This window comes from Balearica regulorum, chromosome 10 (genome assembly GCF_011004875.1).
Source record: "Balearica regulorum gibbericeps isolate bBalReg1 chromosome 10, bBalReg1.pri, whole genome shotgun sequence".
Classification (NCBI taxonomy): domain Eukaryota; kingdom Metazoa; phylum Chordata; class Aves; order Gruiformes; family Gruidae; genus Balearica; species Balearica regulorum.
In genome coordinates this window covers 5,035,340-5,057,579 of record NC_046193.1, presented here as the reverse complement: position 1 = coordinate 5,057,579, position 22,240 = coordinate 5,035,340, and the positions used below count along the sequence as shown (strand labels likewise).

At 55.0% G+C, this 22,240-nt stretch overlaps 1 protein-coding gene across 2 annotated transcripts; it reads left to right on the top strand.

The window, feature by feature from the left end:
* The first annotated feature begins 64 nt into the window (after positions 1-64).
* On the top strand, positions 65-20,484 carry TRAIP (TRAF interacting protein). 2 transcript variants are annotated; one of them, XM_075762835.1, is made up of 15 exons: positions 65-281; positions 1,474-1,531; positions 2,815-2,898; positions 6,972-7,011; positions 9,632-9,759; positions 12,317-12,411; positions 13,022-13,135; positions 14,055-14,142; positions 15,508-15,597; positions 15,742-15,830; positions 16,573-16,728; positions 16,929-16,977; positions 17,502-17,627; positions 18,174-18,224; positions 19,343-20,484. In XM_075762835.1, exons 1-15 carry the CDS (start codon positions 184-186, stop codon positions 19,469-19,471), a joined length of 1,395 nt encoding a protein of 464 aa, XP_075618950.1. In that variant the 5' UTR covers positions 65-183; the 3' UTR covers positions 19,472-20,484. The 2 variants fall into 2 exon arrangements, with proteins under 2 accessions (XP_075618950.1, XP_075618951.1); XM_075762836.1 differs by lacking the exon at positions 65-281 and having other exon boundaries at positions 1,509-1,641; positions 19,343-19,593.
* Positions 20,485-22,240: the final 1,756 nt, after the last annotated feature.

Sequence of the window (22,240 nt, the reverse complement as noted above, 5' to 3'; positions counted from 1 at the left end):
GCACACCCCCGGCCTCGGTCCCGGAGCGGGAGCGCGGGGCCTGCGCTCGCCCCGTGAGGTCACTTCCGGGCCGGGCCGGAAGCGGCGGCCGGGCGGCCGGATTTGAATCGCAGAGCGCCGCGCGCTCCCTCCGGTACCGGCCCCGGGGCCGCGCCGGGCCCCGCCCCCCCCCCCCCCCCCGCCATGCCCATCCGGGCCCACTGCACCATCTGCTCCGACTTCTTCGACAACGAGCGGGACGTGGCAGCCGTCCCCTGCGGGCACACCTTCCACCGCGCCTGGTGAGCGCCCCGCGGGGCCGGGGCCGTCTGGGGAGGCGGGAGGGGGGGGGTGTGTGTGAGCCCCGTAGGGCTGCGGGTCCCGCCGGGGATGGGGGCGTCCCCCCGCCCGGCAGCCCGTTCCCCCGGAGACCCCGCTGGGGCCGCTCCCCTCGGGGGGGGGTTCGGCGTCGGCAGCGCTTCTGGTACCGGCCGTGGCCCCTTCTCGTCCCTCTGATCGGCGGCCCCGGCCGCTTTGGCAGCGGTTCCGCTTCGCAGGGGTTGGGGGGGGCTCCTGGAGCCTCGGCTGTGCCGCCGGTGACCTCCCTTCTCCGGGGGGGCCGGTGCCAGCAGCCCGCTCCTGCGCGGGGCGGTTACCTGGAAGGAGCCGCGTTAGCTCACGGGCGAAGCCTCCCAGGCAATCCCACGCTTTTGCTGGAACCGCTTTGCAAGTGTTTGCAGTGGAAGGAAACGGTTCTTCGGAGGAGATACGTTCTCTGTGTGGGGAGGGAGCGGGCATTTGCTGTTCTCCCTAACGAACTCGGAAGCGCGATGGTCGCTTAACCAGCGGCACAGCTCGGGCCCGCTCTCCTCCGCCAGCCAGCGGAGAAGGGAGAGCTTCCAAAGGTAACCTGCCAGCTCCAGATTGTTACCCTGCTCCAAAAATAAACCCTGCTGAGTGTGACGTGATGGCGTAGTTGCGAAATGCATTAGTAGCTCTCCTGGGGAGCCCGACAGGTTTGTATTCGCCGTCTCGGAGCAGAGACCGGCCCGGTCTCCCTTGCTCCGCAGACGCGTGTTCGGTGTCGGCAGCGCCCTTTGGAGCTGGCCGACCCGGGGGTCTCTGGGCTGTCGTATCCCGATATAGCAGCTCTTGTGCCGCTCCGCGTGTGGATCCGTTCTCTCCTGCGAAGCTACGGTTGTTCAAAGACTCTCTCCCAGGGAGATCTGAGCTCTGTAAAAACTCTGCCTTGGTAAAGATAAGCTTGCACGCTAAATTCAGCCGGGAATTGTCTCGGAGGCGAAGGTGGAGTGTGGCTGCTGGAACACGGCGTTCCTGTTACCTGCACCTCTGGACCAAACGTTTGCGTTTCTGTTTTTAGTTTGTAAAAAGGAGTCGCATCCTTCTGTCCCCTGGTGAGTTGGAGGGGTGGCCCCTGGGAGCAGCGCTCCTGGATTTTAAGGAATCACCGTATGTTTTCTTTTCCTTTCTCAGTCTCATCCAGTGGTTTGACACAGCACCGAGCCGGACTTGCCCGCAGTGCAGAATCCAGGTAAACCCATCACCTCCGTACACCTCCATATTTCTATGGCACGATGCTCTGCTACACGGCACCGAGGAGCCGTGGTCTGGGCCTGCGGTGACGCCAGGAAAAGGTTCACGGTATGAAGTGGAGAGAACCGTCCCTCCCCAAAAATATCTCCCCAAAGGCCTAGTGAGCGAACGCCTCTCAGGCACCCTTCTGATCAGCGGGGGTGGTCGGAGGGTGCCCTGCTGCTGTCCACGTTGAAGCTTCTCTGGGAAGGGTCTCTGGGTTTTCATGGCTTCTATTTAGGCCGAGTAAGTGTTGGCACAGTGACAGAAAGGGCTGGAGGGGTTAATCAGGACACCAAGGTTGCATTTCTGGGGTACCCTGCTGCTTGCCGTCAGGTAAGCAGCCCGTTCTGCTGCGCGTGGTCGTCACGATTGAGTCCCCGCTTTGCAGCGCTCGGCCTTTCGTTGAGGAAAGCAAAGGCCGGGGAGGGAAGGAAAGATGTGCTCTGCTTCTGAGAGGGGAAGCCAAGGCTTGGGGATCCAGCGGCTTAATCGGGACCTGAACTTCTTTGAAGTCCCTTGTGTCTCCAGCCTTGATGCCGCCCGTTGGTCTTGGCGTGTAGCGGTTGCGGGAGATGTTGCCTCATGCTCAGATGTAGGCTTTTAGCCAGCTGCAGCTTGGGCTCGTTCTGTGTTCGTGCTTCTTTCTTCCTCTCAAGGTCTTGGCCCTTGTTCCTTCCCTGACTTGTTGATTCCCTCTGTTCTTCGCTGCCTCTTACATCTCTGGGTTACCATGGAGTTATCGCGAAATAACATCTTATGTAGCAGTAACTATGCAATTAGCTGGTGTCATGACTGTATATAATACTTAAAACACAAAGCTGTAACTGCATGGGGGAGGTGTGGAGAGCTATCAAATTCAATTACAGCACCTTCTGCCTGCAGAAAGCAGCACGTACTTCTGTCTTAGGATTTGGCATCGTGTTAGCTCAGCGTCAGCTGCTTGGGCCTTAGCTGCCAGAGAACAGACTGCGCTCGATTCAGAAATGCCTGAATCTTTCTGCTGCGGATCGGGAGCTTGGCTGGAGTCGCGCTCCCAAAGTCGAGTTGGGGGGGGGGGGTCTGGTGCCGTGCTGATAAGCCGAAGCAGAGCATCGTCAGTAGCGGCGTCAAGCACGTGATCTGACTTGCCTTTCACGGCCTTGTGACAAGATGGTACCTTCTCCCCTTCCGTCTGTCTTCCATATCTGTTGTGTTTCCGCACCTGTGCCCGTCAACCTCTTCCCTCTCTCCTGTGTTTAGGTCAGCAAAAGACACATCATCAACAAACTGTTTTTCGATGTTGCCTTGGAGGAGCAGACAGCACCGGATGCAGAGACCTTGCAGGTAATTTGACTGGGGGTGACCTTCCGTTGCGTGATGCTTCAGCGGCTTGGTAGGGCAGCCTGGGCTGCTCGTCCTCTGCCAACAGCTGCTTCCCGAGCTGGTGCTCGCTGTGCTCGCGTTCCAGACCTGACGCACATCAGTGTCTCCTGCCTGTCTCTGTTCTCCCTCTTGGTCCTCGCCCAGTCTCAGCTCTGTTGTAAGGAAGTCTCCGTGTAGTGGTTCAGAGTTCCCCTTGTCCAAATCTCACGTGGTGACTCAAACCTCCTCTCTGTACTTCACTGCTCTTCCTTCTGGTTCTCACCTTCCCTGGAAACCTCCTGAAGCAGCATCAAATAAACATCCAACTGCTGCTCCTCCCTTGGGGATGAAGCTACAAAGCTTTTCCAAAGGGCAGGAGAAGGAAAATCCCAAACGCAACGAATTGCTGCCGGCGTCTGTGGCTCGGTTGCGCGCGAGCCCTGCTAACCCCTCTGGAATGAAGGGGCTGTTAGAGGAAGCGCCACCTGCTTTGCTTCTGTGCTGGTAGGTTTGTTTGCACAGGCTAAGGAAGTGGGGCAAGGTGGTGATAAAGTCTTGGTTCCCCAAGATAAATTAGGAAAGGGACTGCCTGAAGCTGCACCAGCGGTGGTGGACGGCACTGAGGCTGGGTCCTTGGGGGGAACCTGGCTGGAGCTGGGGTGCTGGGTGATGTTCTCCAAGCACCGCCCTTAGGCGCGGAGAGCTGCGAGTGAGGAGGGATGCACGCAGAGCGGCTGTTCTGTGTTCTCCTCCTTTGTTTCGTGTGGATGAAGCATGGCTCCTTATGTCTTGGAGTTATCTGTTCCAAAAAAAAAAGTAATCGGTTGACCTTGGTATAATGGGACACTTGTACCCTCTTGTGTTTAGAATCAGCATGTGCAGCAATTACCATAATTAGCAGTTGCCATGACAATGCTATATGTATATTGTATGTTTTTTAAAATCAAGCCAGCCAGACTATAATGTCAGCAGCACTGTCATTCTCGAAGACTGCTAATAAAGAAACTGAAGGCCAAAGTATGTATGCCAAGGAAATGAAAAAGCATCTCTGGGCACTTGAAGCTGTGCGCCCTAGAAGCAAAGCAATGGCTCGGAGCAGATAAACATTGCCTTTAGTACATATTCAGATCTGTTCTCGCAAGTGTAAATAGATGAGTGAGTCAGAAATGGGTTGACTGGAGAAAATCGCCCTAGAAAAGCTTTCTGTTCCCTCTCACCCCCACCCAGGATCTAAGGTGGGTTCCCCCAGACTTCCCCTCTGGGCAGGCTGTGCTGAAGAACTGCTCCCTTGCTCGAGGGCAGGACTGGAGCTACTCCTACACAGCAAGCTTGATGGTAACTCACCAGGTTCCTACAAAGTTTGTTGTGTGGCCGTCAGAGCAACCAGAGCAACATGTAGCCCTGAGTGTGCAACTTTCTTAGTGAGAGCGCTGAGGTCACCATCTAATGGGGAAGAAACAAATATTTCCTGTGTAGATTAGCGTAGTTTGTTTGGGTGTTTACTGCCCCGTGCACTGATTCAGGCTGCTGCTGGTTTGTCACCATTCCATGTTATGTGCTGCCTTATTTACGGAGGACGTGGAGCACCTTGAGAACATGGGTGACCATCGTGGGTGGGATTTAACATCCAATTAGACTGGAGTTCTGTCTGCAAAAAGAATTGGTGACTTCCTCAGCCAGAAGTGATTTCACCTGAAAGAGCCCCCAAAGCCAGGGTTTGTTGCCAACCAGTGCCTGTCCCTCCAAGAGCCTGGGCGTAGAGTGGTGCTTGGCTCCGTAATCAACTGGAGCTGTATCCGTGCAGCCCGCAGATGTCCTGAAACGAGCGTTTGGCCTCCTGCCATGAGAAGGTTGGACTAGGGCGAGGGAGCGTGCTTCAGTGAGCTGGAAAGCTGAGCGTGGTCTGATTGTTGTCTAGGGGAGACGAGCTTGGGATGCTCTTCTGAGAACCAGTCTTATGCACCCAGTTATAAACGATTGGAAGGGCTCCCTCATAAGCTGAAACCTATTCCTGTTGTTGCAGAATTATCCAAATTATCTTTAGGATAATACTTGTCTTTGTTATTCCTCGCTCTCACTTCTGCTCTGAAATGTTCACGGTCAAAGGGGTGCTGGGGCTGCTTTGGTTCCCACCACCGGGCATCAGCTTCAACCGAAACACCAGTGGGAACTTGGTTCCCTGGAGCAGCTGCAGACCAGAGGCTGAACGCTGTGACGTGTCCAACCGTTTCTGAGTGCTGAGCCTGGGTTTATCCTGTATTGATCTTAAAGATGGTCCTCAGTGATGAGAAAAATCTCCACGTGGCTGTTCCCAGAGCAGGAATAGTGTGAGTTTTGGGGTGTAACACCTCGGTGAGGCTTGTCTGGAACCTGACGCTTCCAGTCGCTTGTGATCTGGGGAGCCGAGAGCCCTTCTTCCATAGGAGACCAGGAGACTTTGGCATGTTCTGCTTGGCAAAAAGGAGGCAGGAGGAGGATTCCTGCCTGTAAACCTGCTAGGGAGGGTAGAAACCTGGGAGGACAGCTGTCTCTGTGTGGTCAGGATAAACTCCTTTGATCTTGGGGAAAATCTGGTCTTGTAACTCAGGCTGGCAGAGAGAGGAGAGCTCCTGTCAGAGGAGTGAAAACTGGGAGCAGTGGTGGAGGACGAGGGATTTCAGATTAAGTTGATGAATGAGGTAATGTTACATAGCTGTCCGCAGTAGCCCAGGATTTCTTTGCTATCATGCTAATTAGCACATCTTGTGAGCTCACTAATCGTTCCTGAATAGGACTCTGAGGAAGCTACTTCAGGATAGTTCCTGCAGCAGATTTAATTCCATGTCAGCCCTCCAGTTGTTGTCGTCCGTCCCCCCCGTCCCCCCCCCGGGGGCAAAACTAACTCAGCTCTGCTAGGCTTTGCTTTTAGTCCCTTCTGCTTACTGAGCTTTACATCCCATATTCTCTTTCCTGCCTGTATTGTCACTAGCAGAGCTTTGCTCTGGTCCCGTCAGATCCGTGGTCACTGGTGCTGCTATTCTCAGCTCAGATTTGCATGTAGCGTTCCAGGTTGCACAGATTTGTGTGCTCTGCTTCAGTACTGTGTTGGCATTTTATTGTGGTTTTATTCCACTGCGGTTCCTGCCTGACTTGTTATGTGCTTTCCTCTGCAGTTCTCTAACACAGCTTTTTAAGTCATCTTCTGTTGACTCTTTCGTGTATATATTTCTCTCTCTAATTTTTTATATATATACACACATATATATTTATATATTGCTCTTCTTTGTAACCTCTCTATACTCCCTTTGGCTATTCTCCAGTGTTCATAAGTCATGTCGCTTCATTATCTATAATTTGAATTATGGGGCACTTGCTGCCTCTTTCTGATCCCTAATGAAAGCATTGGAAACATTTGACTTTCCTCAGACCCTTGTGGCGCCCAGGAGATGCTATGTGCCCTCGGTTTGGTATGGGTCGGTTTATCGGCGATCTGTTTATGGCCATCTGACTGAGCTGTTAGCTCATATCAGCATCCCGAACCGCAGTGGCTTCAGCGTCCATCGGAATGCTAGCTGCTGCCTTTTGATCGTACGCTCCGTTACCTTTTCAGAGATGTGGACGTGCCCTCCTGTCTCTCCCCTGCACCCGAACAAAGTTCATTTCAGTTCAAAGCAACTCTCGATCCAGTTAGTCTGGCAACATCCCTGCCTTATTGCCTTGTTTAGGTAAAACGTTATAAAAATTGTTCCTGTCTGATTTCCTGTGTTTCCCTGAGAGCCTTCCAAAATTATTCAGCTAAAACAAGATGACTGACAGTGTGAGAAACACAAGGTTGACAAGGCTAAGACGAAACTGGGATCTTCTCTTCTCCCCCTGAAAAATGCCAGTTGGAGGTGCTCTTTGTGTTCCCTGCGATAGTACTTGCTTGTAACTTGGTGCTTGCTGTTACCGCGTTCTCTTCTTACCACCTGGCCAGTGCAAATGTCCTGCTGAGAAACCTTTCGGGGCCTTTTAAGATCTGGTGAAAGCTCCTCTGCAGGGCGTTTCCTAATCGGGTTTTCTGTGTTGTGTTTCAGAATGAACTGGACAAGGTAAAGGCTCAGCTCTCCATGAAAGGTGAGTTCCAGCTGCCGGCGGGGCATCGGCAGCCCACGATCGGCAGGTCCAGGGCTCTGTCTGTGCTAGGTGCTTTGTCCAGGCCTGAGGAACCCCTATGCAGTGCCAAGGGCACGGTGCAGGCTGCAAACTGTTTTACTGGAGCAGCTTCTTCAGAGCTTTTTCCGAAGCGAGACCACCTAAAGCTGTACAAAGCTTGTCTGACAGAGCCAGAGTCCGCAGCCGGGCCCAGCTCTGCTGGCGAGCTCTCTGCAAATTTAGAGATGTATATGCAATTTTTTTTTTTTTTTGCCCCTATTCCTAATCGCAAGCTACAAAAGCGCAGCACAGCTATATCTGGAGCAGGCTTGCTGAAAGCAAAACCCTTGGTTTGCTCACTGAGAAACTCACAGCTGCATGTGGCAAAGGCTCTAACAGATGAGGGGGGTAAAAGCGGTGCCCAAAAGCAGCAGCGGGAAGGCTTTGGATTTGTTTGGCTGTTGCAGTGCCACATGTGTCACGCGAAGAGCAGACGGATTTCAGTGTGTGCGTTTCCATTTTCCCATCTTTAATTTTAGAGGATGTTTGAGGGAGGCAGGAAAAGCAAAAGCCCTGGAGACTTGTCGATGGGTTTTAAGCATCGTCTGTAGGCAGCCTGTCATCAGAACATGAGTCATGAGCAGCGAAAGGAAAATGTCAGTCTGAGTGACAGAAATCCAAAGACACGCTAGCAGAAGGGAAAAAAAAAAATCCTTAAAGAATGCTGGGGGCTCACCCACGCCCTGAGAGTCGTCTTTCCTCTGCCTTCCCTGCGTGCACGAGACAGACATGAATAGCCAGTAGAATGAGGATTGGGTCCTTAGCCTGAGAGCAGAATTGGACGGTCTGCACGTCTCTATTCTGAGGCCTGTTCTCTTGCCAGCTTGGTTGAGTTTAGTGACTTGGTAGAGAGCCAGATCTTCTGGGGAAGGTGGCTGGGATTCTTGCTAGGATGTTATCCAAGAAAAACTGCTCGAAGGCCTGCTCATCTCAGCTTCTGGTGAGTAGAGGTTGGATTTGTCATTCCTTGTCCCGTTCTCCGTTCATATTGGAAACGAGAAGCTCCTTCCCACCTCCTGCCTCCTTTGCTGTGGGCACTCTGCTCTCTGGTGGTTCTTGTGTATAAATTCTTCACTTAAAGATGTGCTCTGTGCTGCGCGCAGTAGAGGAGCTGTGTAATTGCCAGTCTCTGATCAGTTTGCAAATGGCTCTAGAGGTGCGGAGCTCTGAGCAGACCCAGCAGGCGCTGTGGGAGGCACTCTGAATGAGCTGGAAACTCATTCCTGCAGCACGGGGAGGTTTGACTCCTGCCATCTGCCTCTGACATCCCTGGAGGAGGGGGAAGCCCTAACTCTTTTGGTGGATGTGGAGTCCCTGCAAATGCAGGGGAGCATCTCCAGGCTGTGCCGCCTCTGGCGAGGAAGGGTTGTTCAATGGAGGAAAAAATGCTTTACTCAGAAAGAAATCTGTGTTTCCCTAGCCACCTGCGCGCTTCTGCTGGGATATGTTCCTCTCTCCTTCCCCATTCCCACGTGGGTCTTTTACTGTCTGATGGAGCAGTGAAGCTGCACTGCAGGTCATGCTTCCATGGGACGTGGTGGCACAGTTTGAAACTGGATTGCTTGGAAGGAGAAACAGCTTTTTGGAAAGGCACTAATTGGCTCTCCACTATCATCTGGTGGGAGCCACGGATGATTTTAGCAAAGACAGAAGATGCTGAGCTGAAGACTTTACCCTGCTCTTGGTGGGGTTAGACGAGGGGTTGCTGCTTTCCCTCATTGCCCAACTGCTTCGAGCTTTCCGGTGATGCTGGCTGGTCCCTGCTTAGGTCTGTCAGCTCCTGACGGTGGTCGTTGCTTTGTGAGCTGTTCTTCCCTTGTCTAGTCAAAACAAATTGAAATCTGGTGGTCAGAGACATGTGCTTTATTCCTGGATTGCCTGCCTGGGGAGGAACAGCAGGACTCAAAGGTTTTGTGACCTGCAGAAAGTGGGTGCTTTTGGGAATATCCTTAAGCTGTTGCATGTCCTGCAAAGTGCCCGGTGCCCAGCAGAGCTCTGCTTTACTGCCTCTCGCCCTTCGACGTGGTGCCGTGGTGAGGGTAGCTGCAGCAGCGCGGTGACGCAGCAGCGCGGTGGATCGCTGTACGCAGCCGCCCGACGGCCCCCGAAGGGCTTCCCCGTGTGCGAGGCTCCGTGTGGAGAGGCTGGGCTCAGGGCTCTGCTCTCCAGCTCCGTGACAGCTCCGTGTACCTCAGGAACAGCTTTCCCTGTGCACGCCTGGCTGCGAGTGAGAGCATGCAAGAGTTAAGATGCATCAGCTTAATGCTAGCAGGGCTGGCACTGGAAAGCTATTAAAAGGAACTTGTTATCTTTAGTAAAGAAAAATCTTGAAGCCTGCTGGCACTGGGAGAAGCAATTGCTGAGTACAGACCCTGGTGCAGACAGCACTTAGGGAAATGGCTCTCTACAGGAACGGCCAGCTCCTAGCAGCCTGGAGCCAGAGACTGCAAGCAGTGTCTGTTTGTTGTGCTCCTGCTGCTGCGGGGCAGCTGAAGTATGGGTTACCGGACTGTGACCTTTTCCTTTTTTTTTTCTTTTCCAGAGAAAGAAAAGCGGGAATGCCAGGCCGTTGTGGATGGGCTGAGGGACACTCTGGACGTGCGCAATGCCACGATAGAGTCGCTCCAGAAGGTGCTGGGAGAGACAGAGATGCTGTGCTCCTCTCTCAAGGTACCTTTCCCGTCCCCGCCCAGACTTTGGCACTAACCATTGCCCGGCGGTGTTAGTTTTGTTGAAGATCTCTGCAGGCCCTGCTAACAAAGAGGTTGCCCTGGTGGGATTTTGGATCTGGTGCCTCGAGATGAACGTCCCCTTGATCTCTGAATGACGGGAGGGCAGTGGAGCTGGGTTTGCAATTTGGTTTTATTAATCCGAAGCAAGTGGTGTCGCTGGTCTTGAGATCCTGAGTGTGTTCCACCCAGGGGTGATTCCATAAAAGCCAGGCCTGTGGTTCGCGTACGAGTGGCTGCGTGCTGAAGGCGGAGGTGGCCGGAGTGGGGGAGGGACGCCAGCCCAGCCTGGGGGACGCTGGCTGAGCGGTGGTGCTGATCATAAAGGTAGCAGTGTGAACCAAGTGTGGGAACCGGCCCCAGCGCCCCATTGCTGACAACACTAGCTCCCTGTGGTAGAATGTTCTTCTGAAATGGGTTTAGGCCAGGCGGGATTCAAGGAAAATTAGTTTCTTAGTTTGACTGGAGGAGAAATCAAACTGAAATATATGGAGGGGGAGTTGCAAGCTTCAGCTGAGTGGGATTTGATCCAGCTAACTCTCCTGTCTCTGTTCTGTTGCCAGGGCTTTCCTTTGGTTAGGTTAGTAATGTGTGAAGTCCAGGGATCAAATATTCCTGTTGTGTTTCAGAGTGCAGTGACTCAGTGTGTAGTCATGTACTGTGCGTAAACAGCATGTGGAAGGGGGTAAGAGCAGGAGCAGCTTTGTTGGGATGTCTTGTAGTGAACAGAGCGACTTTGCCTTGGTGGTGGGCTGGGCTGGGCAGTCTCTGCTGCGTGGAGGTGAGGTGCCTGTCACAAGAAGATGGGGTTCAGGTTGTGAGCTGCAGGCTGAAAGGGAGAGTAGAGATCAACTGCACTTCCTCAGATCTCTGTGGCTCAGGCTATTGGGTCTCCAAGGGGCATTGAGCAGGCTTTGCTGTGATCCACCAAAAACTTTTTTTTTTTTTTTTTTTTTTTTTTTTTTTTTTTTTTACCTGACCATGGGATTATATCCAATCTGCTTGGGTGTAAAGGCAGCCGAGGTCTGTGCCATGCCAGAGAGACTCCTGGGATCCCGGGTGTACCAGTGGCAGGATAATTCTGCAGAAACAGTTGTGACACTGGAAGCTGGTGCTTGCTGCTCAACTCAACATCTCTGTGCTTGGCTTTCCTGCCTGGCACCTCCGGAGGAGGCTCTGTGGTTATCTTGCCTGTTGCAAAACCCTCTGTGTATGATTAAGTCCATTTAATGAAAGCTGGGCAGGGCAGAAGGATTAGGGACCTGGAGGTATCTTTTCTGTGCTGTACAGGGTTTCCCAGCTGAATGCCAAGAACTGTCTTATACTGCATCATTAAAGATTAAAGCACTAAACTTCTGCAGTGAAAATACAGGCTTAACTAGCTGTGACGCAGGTCAAGCCCACAGTCTGCGAGCCGTTTGTCTTCTGCTAGCGCTGTCAGCTGCTGCTGAACTTTTGTGTGAGAGTTTGCTGCTGTTTCAGACTGTCTGAGGCTAGGGACTCTGCTCCAACCTGGCACAAAATGCTGCTTTTGGGCATCTGAAGTGTAGAGAGCTTTGGTTAGGAAAAGCCAGAGATGGGCTGTGCTTAAGCAAGACTAACGTGTGAGCCTGCAACACTGTCCCTCTGCAAAGTCCCGGCAGTTTCACAGCGGTTTGGTTTCTGTGGCAGGAAGCGGATAAAATCCTTTAACTTGTGCGCGGAAGGGAGCTTTACGAGGCGATGGTCTTCGGCCAGGCCTCTCCCTGGAGTCAGCACTGTGCTGAAACCAGGCCCAGAGCCTCCTGAAGCCGCTCTGCGAGGTGCCCAGGCACACACGAACCTAAACAACGTGGATACGTTGGAATGGTGCTAATTCAGGCCAGCTTTCCTGTGTCCCCTGCCACACTGCAGATCTGTGCTTTTTCGGCTCGGCTGAGGTTCTCTGTTACTGCTGCCTGCTACTGGAGAGCCGGGAAGGCGATGGCTGCAATAGACTTGCAGCCTCTCCAGGCAGGTGAGAGAGCTGCCCGGCTGGGTGTCTGATTTGGCTGAGGTCTCCCAGAAGAGACCCCCTCCGCATTCCTATTTATTTTTTAAGCAGCTAACGGCAAGGAGAATTGGGAGGCTAAAGCAAGGGGATCAGCTGTGTGTGGAGGAGAAAGCAATAGCAAGGTTTGCTTGCTGTGAACTCCCTTGCTTTTGAAAACAAATTTTTGCTGTGGCCAGGGTACCGCACAGCCCCACGAATGCTCCCAGCAGAAAGGAGGCTACAGCGCAGTTTCAGTGCCAGACTCGTCTTGCGATTAGCGTCGAGACCCTGCTGCGCTTGCAAGGAGCGGAGCTAGGGGTGCAGCGGGGAGGGAGCTAAACTCTCCGTAATCCTGGGCTGCTGAGGTGGTGATAGCATTAAGAGCCAATGTACGCTCCCAGCTGCCCGCAGTGCGCATAAGCCGGGATGTTGCTCTAACAATCCCTGGAGCCTTCCTAACGGTCTGTGTGCGCTTGCTTCTCTGCAGAAGCAGATGAAGTTCCTGGAGCAGCAGCAGGAGGATAACAGAAGTTCAAAGGAGGAGGCCCGCCGTCTGCGGAACAAGCTGAGAACCATGGAGCGGTGAGATCCCAGGCTCTCCCTGGGCTTTGCAGGCTGGGGCTGTATGCCCCTCTCCCCCTTGGATAGGGAGGGACAGGTCCTGCTGTGCCTGCTCCGACGTCCACCTCCACATGCTGGGTCGTCTTACCCCATAAGGTTGGAAACTGCTGCATTAGCAGGCCTGCTTTTGCCCCTGCTATATTTCCAGACAGCTGCTCTCCCTAAACAGCAGCAAGGCATGGTACTGTGTACAGACTGGCCTCATCTCTAGTGCTTCGAGTGTGGCTCTGTGCCATTCCTGTTCTCGGAGGGCGCTGGGGCAGAATCCCAGCCCAGGAACAGTCAGCCACAGGGCTATAAGGCCCAAGAGCTGGGACATCGGCCCCACGTGCAGTATGTGCGTACAGCTGCCCCTTCTCTCGTCTGTCCGTGTAGCGCTATCCTTCCCTAGCCAAGAGCCCTGCTTGCGGTGGGGCAGTTGTCGCTCTCTTCCTGCCACGACATCCAGAGTGCCCGCAGCAGGAGCTTAGGCTGCATCAGCTCCTGGGGGGGAAGCAGGGCTCCGATCTCTTTCCCAGCTCTGTTCATGACTCATGAGCAGAGGGTATTTTTATTTTTTTTTTTTGTGCAGGATTGAGCTGTTGCTTCAGAGCCAGCGCCCCGAAGTGGAGGAGATGATCAGAGAGATGGGAGTTGGGCAGGCAGCGGTGGAGCAGCTTGCGATCTACTGTGTCTCGCTGAAAAAGTAGGTGCTGCAGCTTGGCACAGCTGGCTCGTCCCGTCCTGGCTGTGCCCGGGGAGAACCCTGTGCCGAGAGCCAGCAGGCACGCGGGGTCTGCGGGGCTCTCGCCTGCTTGGGCCTCCACTGGGTTTTGACTGACAGATCCTGGGGACCTAGATTGGAGCCTGTCACACTGAACCATTCCTGTTGTCACTGTAGTGACATGCATGTCACCATGGGAACTGTCTCCAGAGCTGTCAGCGCACCTATGAGGTGATGATGGTTATTCCCTCTGCTCTCCTCTCGTGCCTGAGGGGGAAATGAGCGGATGAGGGGCTCCGGGTTGTACCCTCTGCTGCATTGCACTGTGCCGCTGTGGCCTCGAGCGCTCTCCGGCAAGGCAAATCTGCGGTGCTGCCCTCCCCTACCTGGAAATCCATCTGGTCCTGCTGGGTAAAACCACAGATTCTTTGGGGCCGTTCTGATGGCAGCTGAATAACCGCAGCTTTGATACAAAGCTGTAATGAGGCAAGTGTCCCTGTGGCGTAATTGGGAATGAATGTGCACGGCCAATAGTGTGAAATCTCCGAAAAGTCACTTAAATCAAATTCCCCTATTTGCTGCCAGCATGGAGGCTGCTCTGTTGTCTGTCTGTCTGTTCCGCTGGCAACTGAAATGTCTCTGGATCTGGTTTCCATTTAACTGGTGAAATCTGTTCTCAGGCATGGTACCCCATGCAGCTTGCTTTTCCTTCCTCATGGCATAGCGATGTGTTTGACACTGTTGGTCACTCAGCTCTGTTCCCTAAAGGGCTTTGTGTCTCCTGGGTTTTCTTTGGTGGCTCTGCAGCTGCAGAGATTCAAATTAAGGGTCTTGGCTTGTCTCTGAGAAGTTCTAGCTCGGTCCTCTCACAGACAGCGTGACTCTTCTGGTCTCTTTGCAGGGAATATGAAAACTTGAAGGAGGCTCGGAAGATCTCTGGTGAGATGACAGAGAAGCTGAAGAAGGAGCTGTTTTCTGTCAATAGCAAGGTAAAGGAAGGCTGTGAGTTGCCAGGATGACATCTGGTCTGTAGATCCCTGTTAATAACTGTGGTGTGAGCCCTCTGCAGTGACCCCTTCCCACACTGAGCACTGCTTGAGTGGTACAGGTGGTGTGGAAGTGTCAGGCCGGGGTTTCTGGGTCAGGGTGTGATGCCGCAGCTTGTGGGCTGTTGTCAGGAGCGCAGTCTCTGTGGACACTGGTGGGGCAGCATGTGCAGAGCCAGCCAGAGGTTGGCAGGGAGCCTGGACTGGCAGGCAGCAGCAGGCAGGTGCTCCACTGCTTTCACTGGGCTCTGGAAGCGGCACGGCTTTCATCCTGCCACGCTGCCGACCTGAGCTAGCTCAGCTGCCGGCCCCTCCTGCTGCAGAATCGGGCCCCTGGGAAAGGTGGGAAGGGGTGGGAAGCCCTGCCTGGGCTGGTCCTGACCTGGCGCGGAGCTTGGAGCTGCTGACGCATCTCTGTTGCTGTGCTCCCCCTGCTCCAGGCTCTGTCAGCTCGGGTCGGGAGTTGTTTTCTGTCAGTTCTGGTAGCAAGTCCCCTGAGAAGTGCGTGCGTGCGTGCAGCCTCGCTCTCCAAGGGGCAGGTGTTCCCTGGGGCATGCCTGTGTCCAGGCTCACAAAGGGAGAGACTGTGGGTGGATTTGGCCTATTTTTGTTACCTGGCCATAGCTGTTGTGGTCTCCTCAAATGGAGAAGGAAGTTCTCCGATTGCTGCGCTGCTCCCCAAGTGAGTTAACCCCCTATGTGAGGTGCTGCTGCAGGAATCTGCCTGCTTCTGGCTGAGTCAGTCACCGGCTTGGGTCAGGAGGATGCGAGTCGGTGCAGTCAGGCTCCGGCCTTGGCTGACAGAGAGCTGACTGTACCGACACTTTGTGGGCTGGCCCGGACTCCTGAACCCACAAAAACCTCTGATGTGGGAGCAATCCACTCCTCGACCCCTGTTCCTGGCGTGCTTCCCTGTTGAATCAGGCTTGTCCGTGTGCCAGTACTGCTGATGCACAACCATCCTCCAGCCTGTGGTTTGTGATCCCTGTGCTCTGGTGTGTCCGAAGTCCTGCGGGAATTCAAAATGCAGCCACCAAGTGTCAGAGCAGGGAAAAGCTGCTTGGAAAAAGCTGTAGGAAGGTTTGCGTCGGGCAAGCAGCCCTGGAGATCCCTCTGTAGGCAGCTTGAGGAAATGGGCAGGCATTGGATTGCTCCGGTACAGGAGAGATTGGTCAGACTGCCACAGGAAAATCCAGCCCTGAAACAGAGGGAAGTAGCATGTGCTGCAGAGCACGCCGCTTTCATGGGGGGTCTGCAGTCTACGTGTCCTAACCAGCACCCTGCTTTTTGGGGATGTTTGTTCTGCAGCTGCAGAAAACGGTTTCAGAGTTGGAGAACACAAAGGAGGAGTTAAAAAGCACCCAGAAGGATCTGAAAAATGCGGACAAGGAGATCTTGGTGAGAATATCAGTCCTTGGTCTGCAGTAACTGGCAGCTGGCCATGGCCTGCAGCTGTAAAGCCAGGAGTTATGCTGGCTCTTGCTCAGTGACTGTTACCCAGCCCACCTTACCTCTCTTATCTGCCCCTCCTTTTCCCTCCAGAGCTTGAAGAAGAAGATAGACATTCTGCAGGATACTCTGAAAGTCCCATCTGTAACCAGAGAGACACTCAGTCGACTAGTCTTTGAAAGGTTAGTGAAGTGCATCCTCAGATACAGGCCGAGGAAGGAGATGGCAGGTCCAGCGTAAGAGCTGACGGTTTAGCTGGGGAGGCAAAGACGTGCCACTCTGGCAGGCATGGCGGTAGCATGGTCGTTTTGCTCCTTTGTATCTTGTTTGGTTTGGGGTTTTTTTTTGTTGCTGACAAGATGGTGTTTGGTTTACCAGGTAAAAGTGTGTGTTTTGCAGGAGTCAGCTCGGGATGGGATGGAAGAATGGGCTAGGTTTTGACAAACTCTTTGTCACTGTCCTGCCAGGGGAAATACCCCTACAGCTGCTCTTCTCGTTGCCTCAGAGTTGGCCTTCCAGCGAGCATGCCCCGGTGTATGGGGACTGAGATCTTAGCCAGGTGGAGGAACCTAGCCTGAAAAATGGCATTTTTACATTTTTATCAAGCCCTTTTTGAGGAGCCTGTGCTATTACCCCTGTACAGCAAGCTGGGTTGTGCACGCAGAGCGGCAGCGTGCCAGTGTGTTTCCCTGGGCTCAAGGTGCTGCTGTTATAGCACAGGTGTGAACAGTATTTTGGGACATTGACTATAAACTCTGGGATTCGAATTGTCCTCTCTGTGACTTGTGAGCAGAATGGGGCTCCGATCCTGGTCCCGCTGCTGTCTCACAACTCAGTCGCGTAGCGTGCAGCTCTGCCTTCCTCTCGTCTGCCGGGTGGCAGGCAGCGGCTTCCTGATGGCTGACGCTTTGCGTGGCCTTGCAGCCCCGCTCCTGTGGAACTGCGGCACCCGAAGCTCCACCGCCCGGCTCACAGCGATGAGATCAATCTAGATGCTACTTTTGATGTGGACACCCCTGAGCATCAGCCCTGCAGATCTCTCTCCAGCCCTGCAAAAAGGCAGAAGCTGGATAAAAAGCCGTGAGTTTTCCATCCTCTTTCTTCTTCTAAAGGAGATGAAAGTCTCGCTTCTTTGGAAGTTGCTGTGTGAGATCAGATAGCTCTCCAGCTGCCTGATGTCGTGCTGCAAGTTTCATCGTCATTTGCTTGGCCTTGTCTGTCCTTGCCGGCTCCACTTGAACAATAAATCTCTGCTGATTTCCTCCTTGGGCTTCTTACAGGCCTCCTGTGGTAAACCTGGCGAAGAAAGTTCTGAAGGAAACAGTGGAGGTAAGAGGACTAATCTTGATTTCTGTACCACCTCTTTGATTCTGCTGTTAATAAGCTTGGGATAAATGACCCATTTTCTCTATGTAGAAGACGCTGTGACCGTAGGCTGGCCCATCTATAGAACCACAGTACATGCTTCAAAGTGCTTTGCTTGCCTGTCTCCTAGAAACACTGTTACTGCTGCCTCAGGCCTCCTGGAATTGGGCAGGAGAGGGAGGATGGGGACCCACGTGCTTCTTGCTGATTATCCCACCTCAGCTGTGCTTGGCGAACACAACGTGGGGCTGACCGCAAGGGCTGTGGGGTCAGCTAAGGGGGCTGTTCTGCCAGCCGTGCTGGGTGCAGTGTTCTGCCTCCCCGGTGCTGCTCCACGCGAGCCCCAGTGGGAGGTTTGGAGCTGCTGTACTTTGGCCTGACGTGTGGCACAGCAGTGACTATTACCCTAAATAGCCGTCTGTGTCGTTAGTGCTGAATTCGGCAGATCATGCTGGTTAAAGGGCTTTTCTCATTGTTTTGTGGGACAGAACTGGGCAGATGATCTGGAGGATGACGCTCTTAAAGGACTCTTGCCAGCATTCATCAGGAACTCTGTTCTCTCCAAGAAGCCATCTTCGGGTAGCTTGCTGGGTCCCCACAAGAACGTGGGCACTGTAAGTATGACTGTCCAGTTGGTGAGCTTGTCGAGGGCTGGCAGTGCGCACCTCTGTCCTGAAGTGACCCTACGGGAGGAAGCAAATCGGGCTTTTACCTTGCCACATACAGCGTGTGGAAAATAAATCTCGGAGCATGACCTGGCTACTTCCCAGTCCTGCGGAGCTCTGGGGATGACAGATGCTCATTCCCTTCCTGGCGGCAGATTAAACGGCCCTCCGTGTCCCATTCCTCCACCTCCTTGGAGCATTGGGTGTTCTCCTCGTGTTCCTCAGTCCCAGTGACAAAATCCTGAGCCTCGCTGTTGCTTGGAAGGCTCAGCTTGCTTCAGAAAGTACCTGAGATACTCAAACTTTACTAATACCCTTGGGTCAGTCTTTTTCCAAAGGTAAGGGCTTAACACAAGTACTGAGTGTGTCCAGGTGCTCGTAAACCCTCCCCAGAACCTGTGGCCCGCAAGGCTCCCCTTTCCCCGTAACCGACACGAGGAGAGGTAGCTGAGGCTCTGTGCTGCTACTCCAGGCTCATTTCTTTCTCTCTCCTAGGTGAGGATGGGCTATGATGGCTTGGGAGGCAGAACAAAGTTCATACAGCCTGTATCCTTTCTTGCAGCTCACGTGGCAGTAGTGATGCTGTAGGGACCTCATCTGTGTTCCTCCTCTTTAGTCTGGGCCATCCTGGGGAGTCCTGCCCCCCAGCCAACAAAAAGTGGGCTGGGACCCTCAAGGAACCATCAGATTTCTCTCTGTCTGACTCTGAACAAGTCTGAGCTCAGCAAAGGCATCGAGGACCTGAACTTGCCAAGAGTGTTATCAGTGGTGGCTCGTTCAGAGAGGCGTATCGACTGGAAATCGGTACAGTTTGCAGGGACTGCCTGTGCCCTGGGGATCTCTGAGCAGCAGCGTAGCGCAGCCTCTTCCAGCTGCGTGCCTGCCAGCCCGTGCGGCTGAAGAGCTTCGTTCCTGTGGGACGCTGCTGCTCTGCCGTGCCTGTCTTGGCGGGCAGCCCTGCAGCGGGTGAGGAGCTGCTCTGACTCCTGCTCCTCACGCAAGAGCAGCGTCCCCTTCCCCTGCGGAGGCTGCCCCTCGCCTGGCAGTACTCCGGGGTGTGTGGTGCCCCTATGGCTCTGACCTCCTGGGGCTGGTTTTGAGGGGATTTTTTGCTCTTTGTAGAAAACCAGGAGGCTGAAGCAGAGAAGCAATCAGCTGGAAGGTGTGACCTGCTGGGAAGCTTTGGGCTGCAGCTCCCGTGGCCTGTGGGGGAGGTACCCAACGGCAGGGAGATGCTTGGGCCAGACCTCTGGGGCCAGATGTGCCCACGCTGCCAGGCTGAGGTGAATGGAGAAGGCGGGCAGCCATCCCGGCGCTGCCCCTCGCACGTGGCTGATGGAGGAGCAGCTCGTTGCTCTAAGCCTGGGTGCCGTAGGTGCGCTGGTTTGTGTAACCCTGCGGTTCTGCTAGCCTGGCCTGCGCCTGCCCCTCGCTGCTGCAGCAAGTGGCTGGTCACAGACCTCTTACACTTCGGGGATGTTGGTTTTGCCACTTGTGTGTCTCTGAAGATTTGGATGATGCCATGTGAGTTAAAGAGTTTTTCTTTGGGTGCAGATGTGTCGCTAGGTCCCAGGTCTGTGGTTCCGGCTGGCCTGCAGGAGGTATTGGATCACTTGTGTCCCCAGGGCCTTGGTCCCTGCTTTCCTTGACAGTTTTACCTCCAGACAAACCTGGCAGAAATCCGTCCGTTAGCAGTGAGGAGCAAGAAGAAGGTCTCCAGGCTGGTGTCTGCAGCTCCCTCCACGTCTTCCTCCAGCAGCAGCCAAGCCAGGCTGGACAGTTTCCTGCAGTGAGAGCCCCCGCGTCCCGGGGAGTGGCCGGGCAGGGCGGCCGCAGGGCAGAGCGCGCTCGCCCAGAGCCTGGCACGCAGCAATGCGCAGCCACCGCTGTGTGGGGACTGCTATTTGCAAAGCACTGATGTGGCGTTGTGGGTGAGGCGAGCTGCCCTGGGGATGATCCTGGCCTCGCAGCAAGCTGCCAGGAGACCAAGCCTCTGCCTAATGTTGGGACTGATTTACCCCCTCATTTTAGCCCTCCTCCCTCCTATTTTCATGTAGAATAAACAGGGTTTTCTCTTTTTCTGGCCTGCCCAGAGCTCTACAGTTGCTGTTGGGCTCTGACATCAGGGGGAGCTGCACTTCTTGGATGCAGCCGCAAGCTTGAGATGTGAGAAGGGTGTCTGGGATGTCAGTCTGGAGCAAGAGCAGAAGAGACCCGGACCAGCTCTATGCCTGGTGTCAATAGTTCCAAGGAAATTTCCTGGAGGAAGAAGTGTGCAGGGGGCAGAGCAGCGCTGGCCTGCGTCACTGCGGTGTGGCTGTGTATTGGTCATCGAATTAAACGCCTTCCCTCTGCTGCAGGCCCGTGTGAAACTCGTTTATGAATTTCTATTTTTTTAAATGAGATTGTAGAGGTTGTTTTGTTCTTTTGAAACTGGTCTGCCTTGTGATTTGAGGGTTTGGAAGGGCCTGAAGTGCTGGAGAACTGCTCCCTTCAGGGAGGGGGAGACTGATGGGGCTGAACCTGTCTGAGCTTCTTCAGCTGGGGATGGGGGACAGGAGCTCCCCTCTTGCCCCACGGCTGTAGCGGGGGACAGGAGCTCCCCTCTTGCCCCACGGCTGTAGCGGGGCTGTGCAAGCTGCAAGGAACAGACGTGGTGAGGTACCTCGCTGTAGCACTCTGTACTGTACAAATTTGGATGTTTCCCACCTCCAGCTGCTTCAGGCCGGAAGCCTCAGTACCCGGGCTGGCTAAAAACATGTCTTTAAGGAATAAAGTATACAGCCGTGCACACTCGTTGACACAACTGGCTCCTGAGTGGTTTCTTCCCTGATGTGGCTCGGTGGAGGGCTGAGCTCAGGCGGTAGCGTGGGGGTGATGGAGCAGCCTCGGGTGCCGGCCCTCGGGAGAGGGGAAGGGCTGTGGTGGGGTGAAGCTGTGATGAAAGCGGTGCCGATCCCCAGAGCAGCGAGCAGGCAAATGATGGCAGAACATGAGCTGTTTCTTGCCTGCGTCGTGTGGGGGTGACTGCTGAACAACGTGGAAGTGGTGGAGGGGCTGGAGGAGCAGGAGGAGAAGGTTCTGAGGGCTGGAAAACAAGCTTGGTGGGAAGCAGGAGGACTTAAGCAGGGCTAAGTCTTGAGGAGTCAGGGAGAGGCTCTGCAGGCAGCCTTCACTGACCCTCCTGCCTGGTGCGCTCATCTCCTCGAGGTGGGTACCCCACGGGTGCACCCTGGGCCTCCGCGCTGGGAGGCTGGTGATGTGTGGGCACCCGTGATGGCAGAGCCAGCCCCAGCCTGCAGTGAGGGGGTGGGGAAGGGCTTTGTCCTGCTTTGGGGGCCCGTCAGAGCCTGCAGCACGGTATTTGTACCTGATGAAGCCGGCCCTGTCCCCTGCTCAGCTCCAGCCCCGGGGCCACCCTGCGGGCAGGCCTGGGGGGTCCAACCCAGGGGGCTGCGCAGCCCCGTGCCCCCTCCAGCAGCGACAGCCAGCACTGCTGTCTATGTCCAACTTCTGCTGGGCCTGTTGCCTCCCATCGCTTTCATCTGATTTCTGTTGGAAAATACACTCACCACGGGCCAAAGAGTCCCCCTGCGCTGACTGCGGTGAGCAAAGAACCTTCATTTTGGCATCCCTCGGTGTTGGCTCTGCCCGCCGTGCGTCTGGGCGGCTGTTCCTCCATCTTCCACCGCCTCCTAAGCTGGCCTTGCCGGAACTGCTTTCCCGGGCTTTGGCACCAAGGCAACTTTAACCCGGGGTTTAAAGTGCTCTGGCTGGGCAAAGAAACAAATAAAACCAACCAAAAACCCCAGTGGAAGCAGCTTCTGACGTGGGTTTTGTTGTGTTTTGTTGCGTTCACGTGTTGCCCCGCCAGACCCAGAGCCTTTTTGCTCTTGCTCGGTGATGATTTTGGCTCCTCAAAAGCCACCTTCCCCCCCTCTACTACTCGCTTTATACCCCACAACGTGCCCCGAGCGGGACGGCAGTGAGCCCAGCCCCAGCCCCAGCCAGCGCCGCTCCCGGGGACGCGCGGGGCCCGGTGGCCAGGGCAGAGGCACCGTGTCCCCGGGGCGCCTGGGAGCCGCTTTTCATTTCGGTGGGGTCCGAGGTGAGAGCGGCTCCACTCTCACGTTGATTTTAGGATTTAGCGCGTGCGTGGGGAGGCTCTCGGCCCGTCGGGAGAAGCTGCCGGCGCGGTGTGAAACCTCGGGAGCTCCGGCCGGGGGGTGGGCTGGGGGGGGCGGCTGTCCCAGGGGGGGCTGGGGGGTCCTTCCCCTGCTCCCCCCGTCGGGCCTGATCCTGGCAGCGGGGCAGGAGCGGCAGCAGGAGATGGAGCGTGAGGCCGCGGGGTGGCAGCAGGGGACAGGCAGCAAAGGGACAGGCAGCAGAGGGACAGGCAGCAGGGGACAGGCAGCAGAGGGACAGGCAGCAGAGGGACAGGCAGCAGGGGACAGGCAGCAAAGGGACAGGCAGCAGCACGGCAGCCCCCAGGCGGGCAGGGGTCGGGGGTGCTGAGCCCCTCGGGATGGCCTCTGGGCTGCAGCCCGTTCCCCCCACCTGCC

Coding starts and splice junctions, on each gene's coding strand:
- TRAIP (XM_075762835.1), top strand. CDS start 184: ATGCCCATCCGGGCCCACTGCACCATCTGCTCCGACTTCTTCGACAAC. Junction 17,628..18,173: donor CCCACAAGAACGTGGGCACT/GTAAGTATGACT, acceptor TCTCTCTCCTAG/GTGAGGATGGGCTATGATGG. Junction 18,225..19,342: donor GAACAAAGTTCATACAGCCT/GTATCCTTTCTT, acceptor TTTTACCTCCAG/ACAAACCTGGCAGAAATCCG.